We start from the raw sequence: 26,430 nt of genomic DNA, 5'->3' as shown, positions 1-26,430 counted from the left end.
CCTCATGCCTTCACTCTCTTCAGTCAGGGGTTGAGGCAGATCTCATCACAATTTCTTGACTGCCTCATGTCTCTTGTTCTTGGCAGAAGGGTCAGATTTAGAAAGCAGGAGTGAAATAGGTTACAGGTTTACTCCTACATTTGTTTAGGCAAAACTCTGCCTTAAAAATATGTCTGCATTCCCAGAAGAACATCCATATAAGTACATGTACATGAAAGCCAGTTGTTCAGTAGCAACAATCTGCTGAAGCTGTTATTCTGACTCATGGTCATCTCAGTGTTCAAAGAGTGTTATTAATAGATGAGAAGAGTCTTGATTCAGATCTCTAATTGCTGTTTTACAGTGTCATTCGTCCCTGCCTGTGCTTCAGTATCTTTCAGTTTGTGTTCAGCCAGGACATGTGGTTTCTTTCAGTCATGTCACAGACTGTATCATTGGGAACATTTGTGTTCTTCATGCTCATGGCATTTACATCCTAAATGGCTCAGTCACCCACAATCACAGATTGGCATACAGTAGTTAGCTCTGTCTGTAGCTTTCTGCTCTCACAGTTAATGTCAGTCCTTACGCTGCTGTGTGAGGGTGTGATGTTACGCGTGTTATCTGACGTAGTCCTGAAGCAGTGGTTTAATCTGATCTCAAGTCTTAACCTTTTGCTACGTCCTCTTCCTTTAGCTGCTTTCCACGGCTGTGGCCAAAGCACAAGAGTTGATGAGGCGTTCTGCCTGAATGGTCGCGCTGGCCGGCCATTAAAGTCACAAATTTCAAAACACAGGGGTAGGGCCGAGTGGGGGACTTGGGTTTGAGCCTCAGTTTAAAGCACAAGTTTGTGGAGTCTGGCGTGGAGATTCCAAGCTAATGTCGATTTTACAGCCACTGTAGTTCAGCAAAGCGACAGAGCAAAAGGTTTGTGCTGAAGAAGCAAAAGATGTTGGTAACTGTTTGTGTCATTTATAAAATTAAGTCCAGCGATCTGAGAAACCGCTCAGCTATCATCTGATGACCATCGAGCCAATGGGGATACCAACAGATACTCCAGGGCTCAGCTCTGTGTCCTGGTAAATGTTTACAGTCTGTATGAACATTTAACACGATGTGGCAGTTGACAACATCTACAGCAGGATTGTAATCTTTACTCACATACAGATATACTGTAAATGTTTATGGAGGTTCAAATAAAGTTTATTGCTGTTTGATGAGAGCAAATTGTTTTGGGTATTACATTTTACACATTCTGTTCCACCTCTTTTACTCTGCAGACTTTAATCTGAGTTTACAAGTGAGTCATGATTGGTCGATTCTACTCAGACTCTAGTCTCTATTCACAGTTTCTGCATAACATGCAGAATCTGAAGGCAAATGACATCAATATCTGAAGTGTTCAGGTCTTTTAGTCTGAGTATAATTGTCCACTAGTGTTTCAGCTGGTTTTGATCGTATGCAGGTGAATAGTCTGTGTGGAGAGCAAAATGCTCTATTGTGCTCCTGAATACCACAGACTATAATCTGACAAGGATTTACCTTAAAACACTATAAACAGATATCTTACAGTTTTTCTTGATTGCTTTGATGCAGCAGTCAACTCAAACTCCACATTTTCAAAACAGTTAACACACAGGCCGACACAGTGCCACTCATGGTCCAAATGACACATTTTGTTTGCAGAAGGCTCTCACCGTCTAAAACATTTAAAATATGCAACAAAAGCTAATTTGGCCTTCAAACAACACAACTTGCAAACAAGTGTCTGAGCTCTTCCAATCAACCATTACACAGTGGACAACAAAATACAAAATACAGCACTCAGTGCAAATCAGTGCACCATTGCTTGTCATTGTAGCCTATTACTGTACGTAGCCGTCATGCCAGTGCCATTTGTTGTCAAATTTGCCTTCTTGCTAAGAATTGGATCCAGAATCAGAAATGCTTTGATGCACATTTTATTGATTCCATTGATTCTTTATTTCAAACTGTGGCTGAAAACGGAAACACTGTAAATATTACACAAAATACATGTCTCTTTGAATAACTTAACAAAGAGTCGGTCTAGACCTGCTCTTTCTGTAAAGTGTCTCGAGATAACCCTGGTTATGATTTGGCGCTATACAAATAAAATTTGATTGATTGATTGATTGACATGTAAACCTAAATAAAATCTATTACAGTAATATTATAAAAATCTCTTACTGTACAGTATAAGAAATAGCCACTATTGATACTCAGTCTCATCTGCCTTAGACCTCTTCCATCCATGTTGGCAAAGAACAACACAGACGCTGCACCTTTGAAGGCCTGCAGACTGATTGCTAATTGAAGATTTGTGTGAAGGAGTGTCAAACAGGTGCTTCAGTGATTTCATACTGATGTAGGTAGTTTCTAATAGTTGGGAACAGATGGTTTCTGTTTGTTTATCATAGCTAAAACAATGGAGTTTGGACAGCTTGGATGACATCTGTGTTAACTGTTCTGCAAAAGGGTGGGGACAATGTGTCAATCCAATGAGAAAGGGTTAACACATTTGCAAGAGGTGTCTTGTGCTCTGCTGAGACAGTGATGATGAAAACCGAGTGGATCCCAGTTTCTTTAAGCAGGTCAAAGCAATCAAGAAAAACTGTAATGCACAAGCAGCTATGACTCAGCTCTCAGATATGACCTCTGAACTCCAGTTCCATTCTGGCTGTACACAGTGGCCACACACGTGAATGGGAAGTCTTGACCAGAAGTTGGCTGTCGCTCCCAGAGGCTCTCTCATTGTCAGACGACAGTGGATGGATTCTGAGATTACGTAAAGCAGGATCCAGAACGCTCCTGATGCTAATATTTGTCCTGTGCCTATGTCTAGCCAACATATTTAGATTTGTGATTATAGATATAAAAGACTGTAATATTTTATAACCCAGATCTGCTGTCCATAACATTAGCAGAGAATACACAAAGATATCAGCAAAAGAATGTAAACAAAGCCTGGAGTAAGAAGCAAAGCGTCTGCACTGTCAGAAAGCTGTATGTGTCTCACACTGAGGCGTCTGCTCTGGCTTGGTGCCAGATTTCTCAGTGAGAGACGGAGTGCCGTCCAAAATATCCAAATAAGAGCTGCAGCCAACATGAAGGGCTCTCTCCAGCCCCGCATCCTGCACTCTGTTCACACACTCCACCTACACAGCATATGTGTGTGAGACTGTCTGTCTGTGTTATTGTGTGTGTGTGTGTGTGTGTGTGTGAGCGCGCATCATTGCGTGTGTGTGTGTGTATTTGTTGAAGAGATCAGTTAACTAATCACACCCTGTTCAGGGAATACTCTCGCTGCCAAGAATTAAGGAGAGCTGCAGTGAGTATGTGTGTGTGTGTGTGTCCGTCTGTTTGTGTGTGCTTGATGTCTTGCCAGGCGAGTTTTTGCGTGTGTGTGTGTGTGTGTGTGTGTGTGTGTGTGTACAAACACTGTGTTCTCTGCAGTGATTCTATGTGTGCTCAGGTTTCTTGGTAAACGCAATGCTGTTGCCAAACATCAGACTGACGATCTCAGTCAGACAGGCTGGGGGAGGCTGATATCTGCTGTACGGAGTCATTTCTTTACACCCTCACAGCTGGGACCTCTGTGTCTCTTTACAGCAGAAGTGTGTTGTGTAAAGACATAAGCCTCACTCACTGATACATCTCCATGATAATATTTTCTGATAGTATTCAGCATTCTCACGTACATTGGTTGTATCTTAGCTCATCTATTTGCAGGTCGTGCAGGAGAGGAATGACTTTCAGGATTATAGCATTGATTTGCTGCGTGCCTAAAAATGTATTTTACAAACATTTGTTAATTACATAGGTTTGTCTGTGGTGGGGATAGCTGGGGCTATAGTTGCACCATGAATAACTTTAGCAATGGAATCAATGGATTTTTTCCAGAGCTGATGTCCTTAGTACAGAATGTTGTGGTCAAGCAACATCATTAAAAAGTTCATCTATTTATTAGAATTAATGTCATGCAGAAAGAAGAGATTAATTGTACCCATGGACTTTATAAAATAAGTGGACAGAGCCACTGAGACAATACCCGGTGGTTTGTGGGTTACCGTTTTGAAGCCTTAAGTTTTGCATATTTGCTGCGGCCAATGATGGATTACCACATGGGCAGAGTGGGCACGTGCCCAGGGCCTGAGCCAATAGGGGGCCCTTGGCCTTAAGAATGAATATCTTTTTTTTTATTCATTATTCATTATTATTTTTGTTTTGAAAATAAATGTTATTTTGACAATGTTGTTTGATCAAAATTGTTTGAATGTTTTTGTTTTTTTAATTAACTATTAAATTCCATTTCTATTTCACGGTCAAAATAACTTTTTGGAAATGGAAAAGCGTATGCTCAGCAGGTCGCTAAGACGCAAACTTAAGAAAGAAAGAGATGTTAGGGATGCCGCTTTGGAACATCAAATACTGTCGATATCAACATTTTTCAACCGCCTTAGGGAACTGAACCCTAATGCAGCGCAGCCTCACGGGGACCTGGACACTAATGCAGCGCCTCCTCACGGGGACCTGGGCGCTAATGCAGCGCAGCCTCACGGGGACCTGGACCCTAATGCAGCGCCGCCTCACGGGGACCTGGACGCTAATGCAGTGCCGCCTCACGGGGACCTGGGCGCTAATGCAGTGCCGCCTCACGGGGACCTGGACGCTAATGCAGTGCCGCCTCACGGGGACCTGGGCGCTAATGCAGCGCAGCCTCACGGGGACCTGGACCCTAATGCAGCGCCGCCTCACGGGGACCTGGACGCTAATGCAGTGCCGCCTCACGGGGACCTGGGCGCTAATGCAGTGCCGCCTCACGGGGACCTGGACGCTAATGCAGTGCCGCCTCACGGGGACCTGGGCGCTAATGCAGCGCAGCCTCACGGGGACCTGGACACTAATGCAGCGCAGCCTCACGGGGACCTGGGCGCTAATGCAGCGCAGCCTCACGGGGACATGGACCCTAATGCAGCGCCGCCTCACGGGGACCTGGACGCTAATGCAGTGCCGCCTCACGGGGACCTGGACCCTAATGCAGCGCCGCCTCACGGCGACATGGACGCTAATGCAGCGCCGCCTCACGGGGACTGCAGGCGCACTTGAATCAAAGAAACCCATTAATCCACAATGTGCCTTGTGCTGCCAACTGTCCTAATTTAGTGGGTGTAAACAGCATAGATGCCAGCAGTGCAGAGGTGGGAAAGTATTTTGATTCACTGCTATCCTTGTACACTTTCAGCTCTGCATCTACACGTCGTTTTTTTGTAACTCTCATATCCATACAGACTCAACATCACAGTCACTATCAAACACGAGGTAGCTTTATCCATATCAATACGCACTTATATACCTAGATAAACATACACTGAAAATTAAAGCAATATTTTCTGTTACTCTATTAATTTTGCTTTTTTAAATTTCTTTATTTTTATTTTTTATTCCCAACCCAACTTTCTGTTACAAACACCAAACTATTTACGATGATGTTATTGCTATGATTGTCACTATCACCGTGATCAGTTATTATTAATAAAAAAGATTATAATTATTATCATTATAATTATTACTATTATTATCATCATCATTGATATTGATATTATATTCCTATTATCATTATTATTATTATTATTATTATTATTATTGATTAATATGTCTTATTGTAATTTAAATGTTTTAATATATTTATATTTCTTTTCATCTGCTTTACTTATGATAATTACATTTTTATTCATGATCTTCTTTGGTTACTTTGATAAAAATATCCACATCTATTATACGTGTAAATAGAATTAAACATTAGCAGTGGGGTGTGGGGCCGGCAGGGGTACGGACAGGGTGAGCGATTCCTGTCCGGCTGTCTGGTGGTGTGGCAGGACCTCTGGCTGGGACAGGTGGAGAATGGGATCGGTGAAGCCTACCTCTGCCCCTACAGTTGTATAGGACAATCCAAAAAGCATGTGCTTCCTGTTACCGCCTGGCTCAGGGCCAGTAACAAAAAGGGAGGCCTGACACAGATAAAGCAATCAGCTTCAGATTTATTTTAAGTTAAATTAACAAACATATCAGATACTTAATGTTATATTGTAATATAAGAGTAATCAGTCAAGTCTGAAGTGTGTGGATGAGTAGAAATATTGTATGATGCATGTGATGGGTGCAGCAAACCAAACAAAGAGAAAAGGATGAGGAGGATGCAGCAGGCCCAGCTCAGGTGGGCAGGCTCAGCTCAACGACCTCTCCCAGCTCCACCTACATGGCTGAAATAAGGAAGCAAACACTGGGAGGCAGACGGACTGGGAGGGTCGTCACACCGCCTCCCTTGAGATGGGAGTCCTCCCTAGGAGTCCCAAAATTTGAACACCAATTAATTAAACATACAATATCCAACAATAATTACAAAGAATGTTTTCTATTTATTACACTCTGGAATATTAACGTTAACCTGTACATTTTCTATACAACTTGCAGGGTTTCTCAAGTCATCCAGACGAACCCCTCAGCAACCTTGGTACCTAGGAGCACTTTTAAGAGGAGAAAGCTAGGACAGACAGGAAAAAAAACACTGCAAGTAGAAAAGGCCCAAGTCAACTCGGTCGCAGCATGGGACATAGTATCCACAACTATATTTTCAGTGCCCTTTACATGTCAAATCTCCAAGTGAAAAGGCTGTAGGAAAAGATACCACCTCATAAGCCTTTGGTTTGGATTTTGTAGTGAGTGCAGAAAGGTTAATGGATTGTGGTCTGTATACACAATTAATGGCTTTGGACCACCCCCAACATAAACTTCAAAATGTTTCAGTGCCCAGATGAGTGCTAGTGCCTCTTTTTCAATGATGGAATACTTAAACTGATGTGAGTTAAACTTTTTAGAAAAGAAACTCACCGTTACTCGACACCATTTGGTTGATCTGCGTGAGCACAGCACCAGCTCCCACTTTGCTAGCATCAACATGCAGGATGAAAGGTTGGTCCATCTGTGGGGCAGCTAGTACAGGAGCAGAACACAACAGAGAATTCACAGCTTCAAATGCCTCTTGACAAGCTTTAGACCAATCGTACTTCACCTTCGGGCTCAGAAGGGTAGTGAGTGGTGCAGCCACAGTAGAAAAATGTTGACAAAACCCACTATAATATCCAACCATACCGAGCTCTTTCTTGGTGGTGGGTACAGGGAACTGATCCACTGCCAGCACCTTTGCTCTGACAGGTCACACTTGCCCCTGACCAACAATCTTTCCCAGATAGGTTACTGTTGCCTGGGCAAATTCACATTTAGCCAGATTAACGATCAAACGGGCCGAGGCCAAACGATCAAAAAGTGCCCGGATGTGCTTAAGGTGATCCTCCCAAGAATCACTAAATATCACCACATCGTCCAAATATACAGCACAACCAACCAGACCTGCTGCTACCTGATTCATTAGGCGCTGGAAGGTGGCTGGGGCATTACAAAGGCCAAATGGCATAACTTTGCAGGAGTATAGACCACTAGGAGTAATAAATGCAGCTATTTCCCTAGCTCTGGGTGTTAGAGGAACCTGCCAGTAGCCTTTAAGCAGATCGAACTTACTGACTTACCTGGCTGAGCCGACCTGGTCTACACAGTCCTCCATCCGTGGAAGTGGGAAAGAGTGAGGCTTGGTCAGTCTATTTACTTTTCGGAGGTCAGTACATGGTCTAAACGTACCATCTGGCTTTTTCACAAGAAGGCATGATGAAGACCATGAACATGGCTCTGCAATATTATTCTCCAACATGTAACTGACCTCTGCTTCCAGATGCTCTCGCTTGTCTGGAGACATGCGATAGAAGACTTGTCTGACTGGCTGAGCTTCTCCAACATCAATATTGTGCTCAATAAGCTGAGTACACGACGAAGTGTCTGAAAACAGGCATGGAAACTCTTTAACTAACCCTGCTCTGTTACCCTCAGGTAAATGTAACAACATTGAGCCTAGATTGGCAAGTGACTCCGAGGTTTTCAGACATCCTCTTAAAATACCATCATCTGGAGTAACATACTCTTCCTCTACCTCAGCTGCATGTCCAAGAGGTGAGGGTGAATTTTCCACGGCAGTCACTGTAGCAACTGAGGTAAAAGACACAGAAGAGCGAGCAAAGTATGGCTTCATCAAATTTATATGACATAGTTGGACTGCCTTCTTTCGGTCAGGTGTCAAAATGAGATAATTCAAATCTGAAACCTTAAGAGACACAGTATAAGGGCCAGAAAACTTTGCTTGGAAAGGAGATCCAACGGAATGCAGAAGTGCGAGCACTTGATCTCCAGGACTGAACTCTCGACGTTCTCCATGCCGATCATAGAGACATTTTTGTTTGAGCTGCCTGCGTGTTTTCTTTTGCCATTTTATTAGCCTTGTACAGTCGCTGTCGGAAACCATTAACAAAGTCCATTAAGTTATGAGGAGGCTCCTGAGCTTGCCAAACACACTGCAAGGAGGCTAAAGGACCACGAGTGGTGTGACCAAAAACAAGGTCATTAGGACTAAAGCCTAGGCTCTCTTGGGACACCTCCCTGGCAGCTAACATAAGCCACGGTAGACCTTCCTCCCAGTCACGGTCCAGCTCAGTACAAGCTCCCTGACTTTGAGCATGGTAGGCACTGGACTTGGAATGTTTAATGTTCAGCTGTTTAAGAACCTCAGTAAACAACTTAGAGCAAAAATGTGACCCCTGATCTGACTGAACAACTTTAGGTATGCCAAAAATTTACATGAAGTGTGTCAGAGCCTTCATGACAGACTTGGCTGTGATGTTTTTAATGGATATGCAGCAGGATAGCGTGTGGCCTGACACATCACAGTTAGCAAAAATGTACTGCCAGCTTTAGAGCGTGGGAGGGGAACGACACAGTCAATAATCAGATGCTCAAACGGTTGGTCAACAACAGGAATGGGATATAGAGGAGCAGGCTTAATTGCCTGGTTAGGTTTACCAGTCAACTGGCAGGTGTGGCAGGTTTTAATAAAGGCAGAGATATTTTTTTAATTCCTTTTTAATCGAGGCCAATAAAATTGATGCAGGACTCTGTTATAGGTTTTCTTAACCCCTAAATGACCAGCAATGCCATCATGAGCAGTCTGGAGTACAACATATCTTAATTTAGAGGGCAGAACAATTTGCAGAATTTCATCCCCCACCAAACAATCTCCCTGAGGAAGCCATTTTCTCACCGACACGTCATCTTTGAGAAAATAGCCATGAGTGGCACTCTCTACCTCATCATTAGGAAGAAGCTGGCTGTACAGATCTTGAAGTGTTGGATCACCTCTCTGCTCCTTCACAAGTTCACTGCAAGACACAGGCAAGGGAAAAGCAGGCACAGGAAATGCAAAACTCTTTTTCTTATTTGGACCATCAAGGCTGGAACCAATACTGGCACGGCTCATCGCACGAGTCACTGCCCCATTGGGAATTAACGCAGATGATAATTTGGGAATGTCAGAGCATTCTACCTGAGACGTTGCAGTTTGCCCCTGAGCAGGAACATCAGGCCAGACCCTATTTCTAGCCAGGTCATTTCCTAAGATAACCTGTACTCCCCCCACTGGCAAGGATGGGTGCACTCACATGGTGATGTCTCCTTTCACCAGATCTGAGAAAAGTGTCAACTTGTGCTGTGGAGCAGAAAAGACACTCCAACCCATCCCTCTCCCATCCACACAGGAACCAGTGTCTGTCACAAGAGAGAAAGGCAACACAGATTCCACAGTAAATGAATCTAGGGCCCCTGAATCTCTTAATATCTTCACTGGTACCTTCTTCTCACTCCCAACTAGTGAAACATATCCATCAGACACAAATGCAACATAACTAGGATCTATCTCCTCCTATACTGAAGAATGACCCTGATCTTGCTCAACAACAGGAATATTGATCACTGACTCTGACAAAGAGGGTTTCGTGTGAGCCTGCACAGCAGCAGTGACACTAGCTCTCTCTTCTGTACGTAAGGAGGTAGCAGCTCCAGACGGCTTTCACTGGACACTGGATCTGCAACAGGCCAGCAACCACCTCTGGGTCTGGGTGCGGTTGCCCCAAAATATAAAAGTAACTAAACTTAAAGGAGGTTTTATTAAAAGGGGAAGAGAGGAAAGACATTCAAAAAAATACATAAAAAGGTAGGTTGGGGGGGTCTTTGTTGACCTGCCCTGCCTGTCTCCTGTCCAGGCTTTGGGTTATGGTTAGGTTTTTTTTGGGTTTTTTTCTCACTCTCACTATCCTGTTTATTGTCATGTTATTTCACCAATATAAATAAATAAATAAATACATAAAAAATGACCGTCCTTCTGCCTGTGGAGTGATCTGATCCAGAGAACGTCGTCTGTAGCAGCAGTCTGTTCTTCATAGCAGAGGTCTGCTACAGAAAAATAACTGACCAATCATCATTGCATATTCAACAAAGCCGTGTATGAAAACAATACATACATACATATACAGTATATACTATATTTCTTTTCTTTATATGAAAGAATTCATGTTTTAGTGATGACTTAAGTATGTATACGTCACCTGCCAGCCCTTTTGATTTTCCTCCCCCTCTTCCTGCCCCCCCATGTGATTGGATTTTAAAATAGCTCCTTGCTTTTGATTGTGTTTTTTATATCACTTATTTAAACAACACACTGAGAGACAAGCAGACTCGTACACAGAATTGTGCTCCTGGTGTGGAGAGCAGACTCCTGCTTCAGGAGAACTGACAAACCTTGGCACTTCACTAATTTGAAGGAGACACAACAGGCCGCTGCACTGATCTCTCCTTCCTTTTCCACATCCGTCCTCTACATCTGACCTCCACAATTATTCAGGATCAGTGCACCGCTACAGGACTACGCCTGGGGACCAAGTCCATGTCTGAGGACCGCACTGCTCAAGGGCAAAGGCAGGAGAAAACCCACTCAACCATGAACAGCACACAGAAATCCTCTTCCTGCTGACAGCATGATGCACTGATGTTACATAAACAGGATGAAGTATATCAAATCAGAGTGAAGCCACCTTATCTTGGCTCCGCTCTCTGCGGTTAGTGACGGAGCTTAGTGTAGCATGTCCTGGAAGTCCCACAAGAGGGGAATTAACCTGTTTAAATTAATAACCGTCTCTTCCTGCCGGCCCACATGCTTTTTGATTCATATTTCACACCCTCACACGCCTTTGTTCTCCTGGCTGCAGAGACGTGCACAGGGGGAAACACTTTAGCCTCAAAATGTCAGTGGCTGCCTCTTCCTCTCCAGCTGCTGTTTCCATGCTGCTGTATTTTTAACCTCCCCCTCTTCGTGTCTTCTCCTGTCTTCTCTTTTTGTTTTTAATGTTTTATTTTGTGCCAGAGCGAGGAATTGTCGTTGTCTTCACACTGCCGCGTTGTTAAAGCTCATGCTGGCAGTGTGTGTCTGTTCTCTCTCTCGCTGCAGCTTATTGTGTCATGTTGTCTGTTCCTGTTTCATGTTATGGTGCCGACAGTGTCAAGATAGGCCTCCTTTGCCTCTTTGTTCTCTCAAATATTATTTTGGAAAGCATTGTGCGAGAAGGCAGGTTGTTAGCATATTCATCGTGCTCCTCACGACCTTGTAATAAATATAAATCCCTCTGCTAAAACACTGGAGGGTTTGTCTCTGGGGAGCTGCACCTTTTAGGGAGTTTTCTTGAACCTCTGAGTCATTTTGGTGTTAGCTAGAAGCGTAGAGCTGCGCTTAAGCTTTTTGGATGTTTAACTGTTGAATACTCACAGGTAAAAGGTCGCTCACACACAAGGCTTCAGGACTAAGTGGACTTATCTCAATTTCACCACTTTATTTTGGCCATGTCAAAAAACATGTTCGGGTATACCGCTTCTCCTGTTCAGGGTCGCGGGGGGGGGGCTGTAATTGGGCGAAAAGCGGGGTACACTCTGGACTGGTCGCCTGTCAATCACAGGGCTGACACATAGAGACAGACAACCTTTCGCACTCACACCCACACCTAAGAGCAATATAGAGTCACCAATGAGTCACCCACGCATGCACGGGGAGAACATGCAGACTCCACACAGAAAGGCCAGTGACCTTCCAGCTGTGAGGCCACAGCGCTAACCACTGCATTTATAAAGGTTTAAAAACTCACAGTGTATTTAACTTTCTGAAGGACCTGTGAACTTTTCTTTACAATATGACAGAAAAGCAGGTGAATCTCAAACGATAATAACACTTCCAGCAGAGGTCAGAGGTCATGTGAAATACATTCATCTTTTTTGAAAACTTGTTTAAAGTAAACATTTAAAACTGAATTCATTATTTAGTTCAGTGAGGGTTCTGCACCGATGAGACTGTGTACGAGTGTTTGTGGCATTGGTTGAATTCTGGTTATTCTTTTCAGTCTTTGACTGTAGGCGTGAATAACTCACAGCCTGAAGATGATAAAGGAGGTGCAACCTTGTAAAAATCTCACTTTTTCAATATTTTCATATTAGTATTAATAGTATTTTGAACACCTGAGAGACCTTTGACACACAGGGTTGGGATGCAGTTTTGTAGGAAAATGAGCAAATTATTTTTGACTCAATGATTTATCGTACATATGAAAGTGACAGGTATGTAGACCAAATAAAGGTAGACATGTCCCGATTTAAATGACTAATATTCAATGAGTGAGTCTAATGAGGGACATGGATTCAGGTGAGCGGGGAGGGTCAGGCAGCTGCAGGATGGATTAGAAGTCGGAGAGTTTGAGAGGTGCACAGACGGCTGAGAGGAGGGACAGGGAGACAGACTGTGACCCTGTTACTGTGTGCGGAACAATAAACACGAGTGTCTGACCGCCACAGGATGTATGAAAGTGCGGCGCAGTAACTTAGCTACAGCCAGGGTCACTTTTATTCTTTAACTTTTACAATGAATACAAATCAGGGAGCTTTCCATCCATGGTGTCTTGTTTTTCAAACTGATGTAAATAATGTTTTTAATGGATTGGAATTCTTCTCTTTGCTTAACTGAACTGTGTAGAATTATTATTCATGTAGATACATCTAAATGACTTTGTGCTCTTAATTATTTTCTTTGTTTGTAATCTGATTAGCAGCTCCTGCAGTGAAGTCGGCACTGAGATACTGGTGCTCTGACTCCCTTCGACAAGGCTCATATAAAATGTAAGAAAGAAAATCACTAAAGTAAAATAAGAAATGCAAAAAGAAAGTAAACAGCAGGCAGGTTAACTCATTTCAAGTTGATTCACTGTTTTCATTATTCTCAGGCTTTATCATACAAATCTGAGCCCTCTCTCCAATTTGTGTTATATGTAAATAAAGTCATGGTGTATGTTGGAGTAATCCCCAGGCTTCTCAGCTCAGGTTTCTCACAGTGTTTTCTACACACTGCACTTTGTGATGTAACAAAGTCTCACCAGGCTTTGGAGAGCTGGCCAATCAGAAGAAAGCGGGCTTGCTGGGGCACACTGTTAACAGAGACTTCAGTCTGCTGTGTAGTTCACTTCACTAATAAACCACACAACTGTACAGGAACATTAATCCTCATGATCAAGCACAGTTTTCATATCGTGCTGGCACTTCGATCAGTAATTGCCCTCTCCCTCGTTTTCCAGAAAGCCCCATCTTTTCCCATCTCTCTCCTGCAAGTGTGCACCCTTGCTTTTATCACATGATGTTTTTGATAAAGAATATTATGTCGGCTTTGTGTTTAGTAGTGTATAGAGCGGGGAAGTGAGAGCTGAACACTTGAGATGCATGTGGAGACACATCTTAATGCCTCTTGTGTTGGACGCTGCCAGGACGCTGCTCGTAAATAGCATGTTTAAACAGGGTCTCTGTGGTCCTGTGGAAGTGGAAGGTTTTAATGAACATTATAATGAAATAAGTGTAGTAGCATTTGTTCCCATAAGCACACAACACACGACTCATACCTCACAATGATAAAGTACTGTTTATCAGGGAGCTTCATTTTCCTTGTATCTGGTGTTCCTCAGCGTCTCTCTTAGTGACACATGGTGCTCAGGACAAACTGCATGTTGTGAGACGTGTTCAGTCACGCTCTCTTTTATCAATGCACCGTGGCAGTTTCTTGTTACAGATACTGAACCTTTTGTACAAGCTGTCACACTCCAGCCTCCACACACCCCTGCTTCTCCTGCTCTGATTGGATGGCTGTTCCTCTCATCTCCTGCTCCTGAACATTAACTGACCACTCATCCTGACACTTGGCTTTTATTCTGTATCACACACTCGTCAGACACTTCACCGCTCCCTCACTCACTCATTCTCTCCTTCTTACATCTCCAGCTGCACTCCAACTCTGACAAGGGTGACGGCTCTGTGAGATACATCCTGTCTGGTGAGGGGGCCGGGTCCATCTTCACTATTGATGAGACCTCGGGTGACATCCATGCGGCCGAGAGCCTGGACCGAGAGAGAAAGTCCCAGTATGTGCTACACGCGAAGGCCATCGACAGGTGGACGAACCGCTCTCTGGAGGCGGAGTCAGAGTTCATCATCAAGGTTCAGGATGTCAACGACAACGCCCCGACCTTCCTTGATGGACCGTTCTCAGCATCTGTGCCGGAGATGTCTGATGTCGGTAAGCCAGACGCCTCAAACACCTTTATCTAACAACCAGCACCACTCAGTCAAGACACAATTGTGTAAATACACTTAAAGCATTGATAATATCAGAGTCATAGAACTCAGTTGTGTAATAAAATGATCTGTATGAGTTACAATTCAATATGATGCAGTAAATTGCAAAACTGTAAGCAAGGCAATATCAGCCTTTTAGTATAAAGAACATGATCATTAAAACTAGAACCCAGTTTTCAGTACAAAATAAATCTCTGTGACAATCAGTCACTAACCTGTCTCTGCCTTTGCACAGCTCATTCGTCCAAGAGACTTTTTTTCTGTTCAAACAAAGAGTGCCCTGATCACCACGTAGATTTCACTGTGTCCCTTTCAGTGATAATGGCCTCAGACAGCTGTGGCTCTCTGCACTGAATGTGAACATCAATACAGCACATGCAACACTGACACAACTCCATGTGTGCAATGATCCTTTCCTGAAGAAGATTATGTAAAATCCCTGTGAAATAATCAAGACAGACACCTGATAGGGAGCTCGGCTGTACCCAGGCATCAGGAAAGATGCTGCTTAATAAATAAATGAAACAAGCACAGGAGTTCTCCCCTCTCTCCATTCACCCGTCTCACTCTGCAGAAGTCATCTCTGTGTTCTCTGCTTCATAAAAGTCTCCTCATGTCTCCGTGCAGAACGTCAGTGTGAAGCGCCTGTCATCATGTTGTTTTCGTTTATTTATTGTCTCCAGATGAATGTTGATCAGCTGATCTGATACAGTGTGCTGCATGTGTAGGAGTGCAGAGGTTGTTGTGATTAAGTGTAGTGCCAAAGGAAAGGTGGTCTAACAGCATGGTGGTGAAATTATTCAAAAGAAACTCATTAAACTGGTATAGATTTGTTTTTTGAGGAGAGCCTCTGAGGTGGTTAAAATATAATTCACTGATTCATTATGGCTCAATGGTAATTTGCATACTGACTCATTTTCATGACTTATAAGCAATCTTCAGAGTCCTGGAGCTGACTCACCTATATCGTTATAACTTATGTTTTTAGTTATGCCTGTGCTTACTGTGCTATGTCATGTCATCATGTCCATCATCGTGTTTACCTGAAGGCTCTTTGCTTTAAACGTGGACAGTATACAGACCGTATCAACACGCATCCTCCTTCAATACAGCCTTTGTTTCTGCTTTTGCCACACCTATTTTGGATGTTTAAATGCTGCTTTAAAAATCATGTTTATTTCAAGATACCTGAGCATTTTAAAAAGATAGTTTTGACCACATACATTTGGAGACAACACCACAATATTGCTCCCCTTAGCGGCTAATCGAACAGGACACAAAGTCAAGGTGTTAAGAACAGAGCAGCGCTGCATGTCAGGGTGCATGGGGCCGTTCTCTCTTAACATCCCTCATGATTTTATGCTTTGGGGACATAAATGAAGCAACATGCAGCTAACAGACCAAAATGAGCAGCATTTCATTAATTCTATTGTGTGTCTTCACTTCTTGTTACTCACTACCTGTCTTTCTCTCTGATCACTATTTCTCTCACTGCTTGGCCCTCTCCTCACCCTCCACCGTCACCCATCCCGCCCACTCTACTCTTTATCACCTAAACCTCAAATCCCTCACCCTCCTCTGAACCTTTCTCAGCGGGGTATCTTAGATCTTTATCCCCTCAGTAACTCTGCAACATTAAAGGCGTGAATGGTTTTGTAGGTTAAAGTTAGCAGCAGACTTTGTCAAGAGTCAGATCACTGCTGTGAGTGTTTTCTATCACACATTAAAGCAGCTACTTCTCTGTCTCGACCTTTAACATTATAAGCTCTGCACCAGTCTTTATGTCAGAAGTAGATCTGCTGACGGGAGTACCAGTGAAGTACACTGCTCAAAAAAATGAGGGGAATACTTCATCGTCACAGTATAACACCAAGTCAGTTAAACCTCAGGGATCTCAATCTGTCCATTTAGGCAGCACAAGTGATTGTGAATCAGTTTCCCCTGCTGTTGTGCAAATTAAAGAGACAACAGGTGCGATGGAGAGGCAAAAGCAAGACAACCCCCAAAAAGGGAATGGTTTTGCATGTGGTGGCCACAGACAGTTGCTCTCTCCTGATACCTCCTGACTGATTCTTCTTTAGTTTTGTGTTCTGCTCGTGTCCTTGTCACTACTGGTAGCATGAGGCGGTACCTGCAGCCCAATCAGGTTGCACAGGTAGTCCAGCTCCTCCAGGATTGCACATCCAGACGTGCGGTCGCAAGAAGGTTTGCTGTTTCTCCCAGCACAGTCTCAAGAGCATGGAGGAGGTACCAGGAGACCGGTTGTTACACTGCTTGTGCGAGGAGTGAACAGGAGGAGCACTGCCAGAGCCCTACAAAATGACCTCCGGCAGGCTACTGGCTTGCAAGTTTCTGACCAAACTGTCAGAAACAGACTCCATGATGGTGGCATGAGGGCCAGACGTCCTCTAATGGGACCTGTGCTCATAGCCCAGCACCGTGCAGCTCCATTAGCATTTGCCAGAGAACACCAGAATTGGCAGGTCCGCCGTTGGCACCCCGTTCTCTTCACAGATGAGAGCAGGTTCACACTGAGCACATGTGAAAGATGTGAAAGAGTCTGGAGATGCCGTGGTGAACGTTATGCTGCCTGTAACATCATCCAGCATGACCGGTTTGGTGGTGGGTCAGTGATGGTCTGGGGAGGCATTTCCTTGGAGGGCCGCACAGACCTCCATGTCATAGCCAATGGTACCCTGACTGCTGTTAGGTACCGGGATGACATCCTCCAAGCACTTGTTAGACCTTATGGTGGTGCAGCGGGCCCTGGGTTCCTCCTGGTGCAGAGTGTGTAGGCAGTTCCTGGATGACGAAGGCATTGATGCCATTGACTGGCCCTCTCGTTCCCCTGACCTAAATCCAACTGAGCACCTATGAGACATTATGTATTGGTGCATCGGACGCCGCCAAGTACTGCCATTAATGGCCTGATCCAGGTCTGGGAGGAGATCCCCCAGGACACCATCCGCCGACTCATCAGGAGCATGCCCAGTTGTTGGGAGTGCATACGGGCATGTGGGGGCCATACACACTACTGAGTCACATCATGAGTTGCCATGGTGACATTCACACAAGTTGGATCAGCCTGTGATTTCAATTCTTTACTTTGATTTGGGGTTTGATTTTGAATCCAACCCTCAATGGGCTGATGATTTTGTTTTCCACTGACCGTTGTTACATCATTTTGTTCTCAACAAATTATACAATGTTCATCAGTAAAGATTTTCAACTTGAATTCTTGAACATCAAGATCTGATGTTTGAGTAGGGTTAGTGTTCCCTAAATCTTTTGAGCAGTGTATAAACAGTGCTAATTTCAATTATATATTATTATTTTGTAATAATCTATGAAGTGACAGAGTAGTGTGGACGCTTGGTGTGACTGTAGCACAAGTTTTCCGTTTTATAACAACTAAATATCAGACTAACGCAGCCCAAGTTGCCTGCTCTGGGAAATCAAAGGTCCAGGGTCCGTCTCCAGAGGTCCGAGTCTCAGGAATGCATGTGCTGTGTTTTCAAGTGCTTACCGAGAATTTAGTCTGATATTTCCCCAGAATCTGATGACTGACATGCCTTTTTTAAATCATAGTTAGCAAGCCATGTGTGTCCAACATCACGCTAGCTGCTAGCTAGCTCCATAATCACAGGTAAAGCGTTTTTTCTGTGTCAGTAGGCCTAGTTCCTGCTCAAAGGGTCACATGGTAATAACTGTTTACGGTCTATGAGTGCGTATGGATAGCAGATAGGGGTAAGACAAAAACATAACTATAAGAGAATTGTTGATAATTTCACTGAGAAAAAGGAATATGTGAACATCTATGGCTTTTAAACACTCCAGGAACCTTCATTTAACACAGAACCTTTTACAGTGTCTCTGCCTGGAGAACAAACACTCCGCAGGTCTACTGTGATGAATGAGATGGATAAAAGCTTCGGCTTCTCCTGTCTGCTGCTACACGGCCAGGCTAATGGGCTGTGGCTCTTTACAAGAGCACTGCTGACAACACACAGCGTGTTTTACTGCAGCTCTTTGTTCCCATTCAGAGGGAAGTTTGGACTGTTACATTTACATAGGAACTGTTCAAGAAGATGCAGCCGCAGTCACATTAAGAGCATTTTGTCCCAAGGACTAAGTGATGAGCGATTGTGCTTCAGAATTAATGTACGTCTTGCTATGTCATGTATAAAACAAGGAACAGTAATGTTCCAAAATATGTGGCTTCACCTTGAAATGTGGCCTAGTGTCCTACAGATATTCACCATGCATCGTCTTTTCATTTCAGAAATGTAGTTTACCATTTTTTCATGAATGTTTACCATCTTTATGATTTATTCCTTTAAGTTACTCACAAATCTGATCACGTATTATGTGTTCCCACCTGTGCAGGAACGTCAGTGTTCCAGGTGACAGCCTCAGACGCAGATGACCCGACCTACGGGAACAGTGCCAAGATAGTTTACAGCATCCTGGAGGGACAGCCGTACTTCTCTGTCGACCCAAAGACAGGTAACCTTCCTCTTCTGTGTTTGAAGATGTTTTAACTACTGCCCAGGGAGGTTCAAACAGAGAGGTACCCGGGGATCAACTCACACAAGCAGCGCTGTAAACAAGCTAATGATGCTGAAGCCAGGAGGACTCTGGTTTACACTGTGCTGTCTGACTCCATTAAATATTCAGGAAAAGTGTAATACACAAGCTTTTCAGATGGTGATTAGTGATGCAGATGGTGAGTTAATGTGAGGGAGTGTCACAGGTGGGGGAGACACTTCACACCAGAAGCCCCCCTATTTGTGGTGCACTGCAGGTTAACTTTGCATAGCTCAGTAGCTCTCAGGAAGTGCCCTGCTGGTACTTGATTAGTTGTCAAATATTTCCTCAGGAGAGCGCTGCATTTGAGATTGATTGAGATTGAATATTCACATGAGCCAAATATTCACTATCGTTGTGTTTCCACGACTTATTCCAACAATCAACACAAAGCAAACTATGCCGTGGTCAGTGGTGCCTGGCAGTGATAACATGGCTATCACTAACAATCAGGGGATAAATAGCTGTGACTACGTTACAATTAGGGCTGTACGATCAATCGTTTAACCATCGCAATTGCGATGTGTGCATGTGCAGTAGTCACATCACAGGACGTGCGATTTCAAGGCAAATTAACTGAAACAAGAAGAGCTGCTACTTTATTATTTATGCTACTGACTCGCCATTTTCTAATTTTCCATCATTAATCTACAACAAAAGCCCGTCTGATATCACATCAGTGCAGCTCTTTAAGAGCACAGAGTGAACTGACCACTGAGCTGCAGTCTGTGTGTCACCTGTCTGTAAACTGTAAACAAGCACGCGACACTGCTGCCGTCACGGATCATGTCGGTGGGAGGATCAGGCTTTCTTCTGAAGCTTTTAGTTACACATGGCGATGAATGTTACATCAATGTTAGCTCATGAGAGGTAGAGATGTGACAGCGGAGAGTGGACGCTGATTAATGGGCTTCCACTTCTATGAAGAATGTGCTGAGATAGGATGCTCTGTAAGCACAGTGCATATCTCTGATATTGCTAAATCTGAGCTTGAATACAGAGTTGCAGATCAAATCTGTAACCTGGACTTCAGGTTTTTAGAGGATGGAGTAGGTGCGTGGTTTTCTAGCTCCCGCTAACAACTTTTCATTTTCCATTTAAAACCCTATTTTATGTCAGACCTACTTGAACAGCACAGAGCAACACTAGCCTTGGACTTCAAGTCTTCGTTTGCAAATTTGGATACCAAGCTCGACCAGATTCAGGCCATAGTTTCAGGCCAGGGACAGCGTATCAACAATCTCGAGGAGGAGGAGGAGGAGGTCAGTCAACGTCTTGAGCAACTTGAAGCCACATGCACGTTCTACGAGGACTTCACCACAGATGTTTGAAGCAACGGGCTGAATACAAGGATGTGATGGCTGAACTTTATAAGAAAGGGCTCCGACCATCTCTCCTCTTCCCAGCGAAGCTGGCGTTACTCTCCGGAGTGGCGAGAAGAAGTGGTTATTGTCTGTGTCTGAGGCTGTCTGCTTCATCGACAAGTCAAAAGAGAGCTCATCAACTCCGCCATAATCTGACATCCAAGGGCTCACGACTAATAATTCCAGCCTTATTATGATGGTCAATCCGACTTCTGTGAGTAAACATCTTCAGACTTTTGTCCTGTCCATCTCCCATTTCCGTGGACCACTCTGACACGTGCCGTCTCTATATACTGTAGCGAGCTGGGCTTTTTGTTATGTTAGATTTTACTTGACACATATTATCTTTCATTTCTACATGTTAAAGTAATACGTTCCAATAGTTGAAGAATAATACGGATGACCAGATACTATGACTCTGAACAGTGTTTTTCTGAGGAGTCAAGTTAAAGAGACAATGTTAAGGTGAAGAGGCAGACTTAAATTGTGCTTTACTGATGTTGCTCACCTGGTTGATTTTGATGTCTATCTCACGTTTTCCCGTTGTTTTAGGGTGAAATGTAAAATACATATGTGGGAATTAGTTTAGTCAGGAAGTATGTTTTTGGAATGATTGTTTTAGGACCAGGTGAGGTTTTGGAGTTTGCTGTTCAGAGCAATATGTGGGGAAATATGCGGGGCAGGGGTCATTGGGGGGAACAGATGTTTCTTTTATTTATCTATTTTTTCTTACTTACTTTTTATTTTCTTGGTGCTACTCATCTTATTAACTCACTCTGTGTTAGCTCTAGATGAAGGGTGATCTCAATTTCATTAGCTGGAATGTCAAGGGGTTAAACCATCCAGTGAAAAGGAACAAAGTCTTCACACACCTAAAGCAGCTCAAGGCTGGGGTAGTCTTTCTCCAAGAAACCCACTTACATGACTCAGTTTTTTCACTCTAATTTTAAGGGTAAAGCGAGGGGCGCAGCTATCCTTATTGATACAAATATTCCCTTTGAGCCTTCTAAAGTTATATCGGACAAAAACGGACGTTTTATAATTGTCTCAGGCAAACTTTGTCATAAGTCAGTGACGCTAGCTAATGTGTAGGCTCCAAATATTGATGATGTACAGTTTATGAAGACTTTCTTGTCTCAACTACCTGATCTTAATTCTCATTCTCTGATTCTTGGCGGAGATTTTAATTGTTTTTTGGATGCTGCGCTAGTTCGTTCCTCCCCTAAACCTACAACTTTGAGCAAGGAAATGGACTTTACTTATATAGCGCTTTTCTAGTCTTTGCGACCACTCAAAGCTGCTTTTACACTACATATCACATTCACCCATTCACACACTGATGGCAGAGGCTGCTACGTAAAGTGACCAACTGTCAATCAGATATCACATTCATACCCGTTGGCTATGCCACCGGGAGCAATTTGGGGTTCAGTGTCGAACCTTCGACCTCCGACCTTCCGATTGAAAGACAAACGACTCTACCACTGAGCCACAGCCACCCCAAGTCTGCAGGTTATATAAAATCATTTCTTTCGGACTTTAGCCTCTCCGATCCCTGGTGTTTTTGATATCCCTCGGGAAGGGAATACTCTCTCTTTTCTCATGTCCACCACACCTACACCCGGATTGATTATTTTTTCTTAGACAACTCTTTAATTTCAATCCTCAAATCCTGCAGTTATCAGAGTATTATTAGTTCAGACCACGCACCTCTTGTTCTTACACTGGATTTCCTAGACTTTGAGCAAGTAAGAAAGCACTGGAGACTGGACCCATTGCTGCTCGCGGACATTTTTAACGCATATCTCTTCTCACATTAAAACATTTCTTGGCGTTAATACAACTCCAGGTATGTCTAATAAAACAATTTGGGAGGCCATTAAAGCATATCTTACAGGTGAAATTTTATCATTTGCAGCATATAAAAGGAAGCTTTCAAAACAAAAACAAACTGAAATTGCTAATAAGATTTTAAACATTGATAAACATTACGCAAATTCACCCTCTCCTGAACTATATAAGGAGCGTTTGAAACTCAGAATTGAACCTTCTTTTAACTCGCCAAGTCCAAAGCCAATTACTTCGGAGTAGAAGTAACTTTTATGAGCATGGTGAGAAGTCAGGCAAACTCTTAGCTAATCAACTGCGTGGTATGAGAGCAAAGCAGCTTATAGCTGGAGTACAGAAAGATGATGGGGGTGTAACATCTGATCAGAAAGCAATTAATAAGAAGTTTAGAGTCTTTATATCAAATCTGTATAGTTCAGACTGTACAGCAGATGTAAATGTCATGGAAAACTTCTTCTGTAATTTGGATTTACCATCCCTTTCCCAGGATTTGAGGAATAATCTGGAAGCACCTATCACCCAAGAGGAAATTGCTGTGGCAATATCTTCACTGCAATCAGGCAAATCTCCTGGCCCTGATGGGCTCCCTTCAGACACTTTCTGCTGAGCTGACTCCCTTTCTATGCTTAGTGTTCTCTGATTCATTCGACTCAGGTGCACTCCCTCCTTCATTCAACCAGGCCAGTATCTCCCTTTTGTTGAAAAAAAGATAAAGACCCGCTAAATTGTGCTTCTTATAGACAGATATCATTATTTAATACAGATGTAAAGATCCTGGCCAAAGTCCTAGCCCATAGGTTGGAGGACAACCTCCCCTCCATTGTATCCCCCGACCAAACTGGGTTTATAAAAAATCGCCATTCATTTTACAGTATCTGCCGTCTGTTTAACATTTTATATTCCCCAAAGCACGGTGAGTCAGAATGCCTTCTCTCTGTCGATGCTGAAAAAGCATTCGACAGAGTAGAATGGAACTATCTTTTTAATACACTTCAAAAATTTGGTTTTGGTCCCGTTTTCTCTTCATGGATCAGACTATTGTACACAAGTCCTTCAGCCTCTGTATTAACAAATAGCCATTACTCAAAGTATTTCAATCTACACCGAGGGACTCGACAGGGTTGCCCTTTGAGCCCACTCCTCTTCGCTATTGCCATAGAGCCGCTCGCGATAGCTATCCGTAATAACAGGAAAATACAGGGAATATATAGGGGGGGAATCGAGCACAAGGTCTCGCTCTATGCAGATGATTTAGTCCTATATGTATCAAAACCAGCTACGTCCCTACCAGAAGCCCTCACTCTTTCTGAGCTTTTCAGTCAGTTTTCGAGATATAAACTTAACCTAAATAAAAGCGAACTTTTTCCAATTAACAAGGAAGCCCTTAAACTTAACTACACAAATCTTCCATTTAAGGTAGTTACAGATCATTTCAAATATTTTGGCATTTGTATTACTAGAGAATTTAAACATTTATTCAAATCTAATTTTCTAAGTTTATTTGATCAAGCTAAAGCAATTCTATCTAAATGGTCCCCCCTATCCTTGTCTCTTATCGGAGGAAGAAATTCAATAAAAATGACATGCTTCCAAAATTCTTGTATCTTTTCCAGTGCCTCCCCATTGTCATTCCGAAAGCCTTTTTTAAAGCTCTTGACTCTTTAATCACATCCTACATTTGGAATGGAAAACATCCCCGATTACCTAAGGCATTTCTTCCAAGGCCTAAACAGGCTGGAGGAATGGCTCTACCTAATTTCCAATATTATTATTGGGCAGCAAATATCCGCTGTTTGATGTACTGGATGTACTTTCACCTTGAACCCTGTTGTCCTGTTTGGGTAACAATGGAGGTTTGTGCTAGTGGTCCAATATCTTTACCTGCCCTGTTGGGTTCTGCCCTTCCACTAGCCTCGGACATTCCCAACAGTAGCCCCGTGGTAAAACAGACTTTGCGCATCTGGACCCAATTCAGAAAACATTTTTGATTGCAGACTATTTCACTTCGAAGTCCTATCACAGGCAACCACCTCTTTGTTCCTTCAATGGCTGACGGTGCATTTAAGATTTGGCACAAAAAAGGCCTGAAATGCCTTGCTGATCTTTTCATCGATAATCACTTTGCCTGTTTTTCTCAACTGAGGGAAATCTTTGGTATTCACAGCACTCATTTCTTTAGATTCTTACAAGTGAGACATTATGTACAGGGTTTAATACCACGCTTCCCTCATAAACCTCCAGCCAACCAGGTTGATATATTTCTCTCTGTCAACCCAACATCAAAAGGTATTATGTCTAACCTCTATAACCTTATTTCAAAGTTGCACTGCCCCTCAATGGATGCTATTAGATCAGCTTGGGAACAGGACTTAGATTCTACTTTTACAGGTCACACATGGGATCAATCCTTAACCGCATACATTCTTCTTCTATGTGTGCCCGACATGCTCCTTTACAATTTAAAGTTGTTCATCGCATCCATACATCCAAAACTAAACTAGCTCGAATGTATCCGGACGTTGACCCCACATGCGATAAATGTAGAGGCGCACCTGGCTCACTTCTGCACATGTATTGGTCATGTCCTGCTTTAGTTACATTTTGGACATTATTCTTCCAAACTATCTCAGAAATCCTTCAGCATCAATTTGAACCAAATCCTTTGACTGCTATCTTTGGCATATCTTTAGATTTGGACTTGCCGAAAGCGAAATTGAATGTGTTGGCCTTTACGTCTTTGCTGGCTCAGCGGGCCATCTTACTTAAGTGGAAGGATTCTGCTCCTCCCTCCCACTCACACTGGATTAGAGACACAATGACTTGCATGAACTTAGAGAAAATCCGTTACACTACCTAGGGAGCAGAAAATCAATTTAACAAAGTGTGGTGCCCCTTCCTGACATTTTTTGAGAAACCCACTACAGTCATCTCTGAGTAGCGTCTTATTTCATTTTTTATTTTATTCATGTATTTATGTATTTTCTTATTTTTCCTTTTCGTTTTCCTCTTTATAATTTTTGCTTGTGGTAAATTTTGTTATTATTATTATTATAATTATTATTATTATTATTTATTTATTTAATTTTCTTGGGCTGGGCGGAGGGATGGGGGCGGGGCACACTCTACATCCTACTCATTTACCTGATACTAAAATATAACAGCTTGCTTTTTCAGTCACTATGAAGAACTTAAGTCTCTTTGTATGGTTGTCTGTAAAGTTAACTGAACCACCATGTTGTAATTCAGAACATGTCTTCTGTGATAAGTTGTTATGTTTGGGTGTCTGATTTGTTTCATGTTTTGTGACATGGATGAGTGGTGTTGTTATATGGGGGAAGAAAGGAAAAAATATTTTATTGTACATTTTACATGTTCTTCATTGCTGACTATCAATACAAAGACCTTTGAAAGAAAGAAATCTGTAACCCCTTTACAAGTCAAACTCTGGCTCTCTGAGTGACCCAATCATGCAAGTGTTAGATATTAAAAAAATTTAACGTTAAGAAATATCACGAGGTCAGGGGGCATGTACAGTCATGTCTCTGGTTCGTTCCCCTCCAGCGATCACTTTTGGATGAGTTTGGTTTCATCTCTCTCCATCATCACCCTACTGTTAATACCTAAATCAGGGCAAAAAAGCCTGCATTATGTTGTTCTTTCTCATCAATCAACTCAGTCCCATATTGATTTTCCAACATGTGATGTAATAATATGAGGATTCAGCAGTAAACCCAGCGGTGATGCACATCTGTGCTGCTTCTCTACGTCTGTCACTGTCCTGCCTAATTATCCATCCAGCAGAGTACTTAATGTAGCTCACAGGTTTCCTGGCATGTGCAAACAGTTAAAAAAGGATTCTTGGTGATTGAGACTAGCAATCCCTGTTTGACTTTTAGCTTCATAAGCCACCAGGCTGTAGCAGCTAGCTACAAACTAATATCCGGTACAGCTTAGGTGCAAAGATGACAAGCGGACCAATCAAAGT

General features: G+C 43.0%; 1 protein-coding gene across 1 annotated transcript in view; it reads left to right on the top strand.

The window, feature by feature from the left end:
* The window catches only part of LOC138611150 (cadherin-18-like), a 93,513-nt gene that overhangs the window by 28,184 nt on the left and 38,899 nt on the right, over positions 1-26,430 (top strand). The window contains exons 2-3 of the mRNA XM_069684119.1: positions 14,293-14,587; positions 19,033-19,152. Of these exons, the coding sequence (XP_069540220.1) occupies positions 14,293-14,587; positions 19,033-19,152 (415 nt within the window). The remainder of the gene's footprint in view (positions 1-14,292; positions 14,588-19,032; positions 19,153-26,430) is intronic.

This window comes from Semicossyphus pulcher, unplaced genomic scaffold (genome assembly GCF_022749685.1).
Source record: "Semicossyphus pulcher isolate SPU_LCO1_2020_fin unplaced genomic scaffold, fSemPul1.0.p SCAF_7, whole genome shotgun sequence".
NCBI lineage: Eukaryota > Metazoa > Chordata > Actinopteri > Labriformes > Labridae > Semicossyphus > Semicossyphus pulcher.
This window is presented reverse-complemented; position numbering and strand designations above follow the sequence as displayed.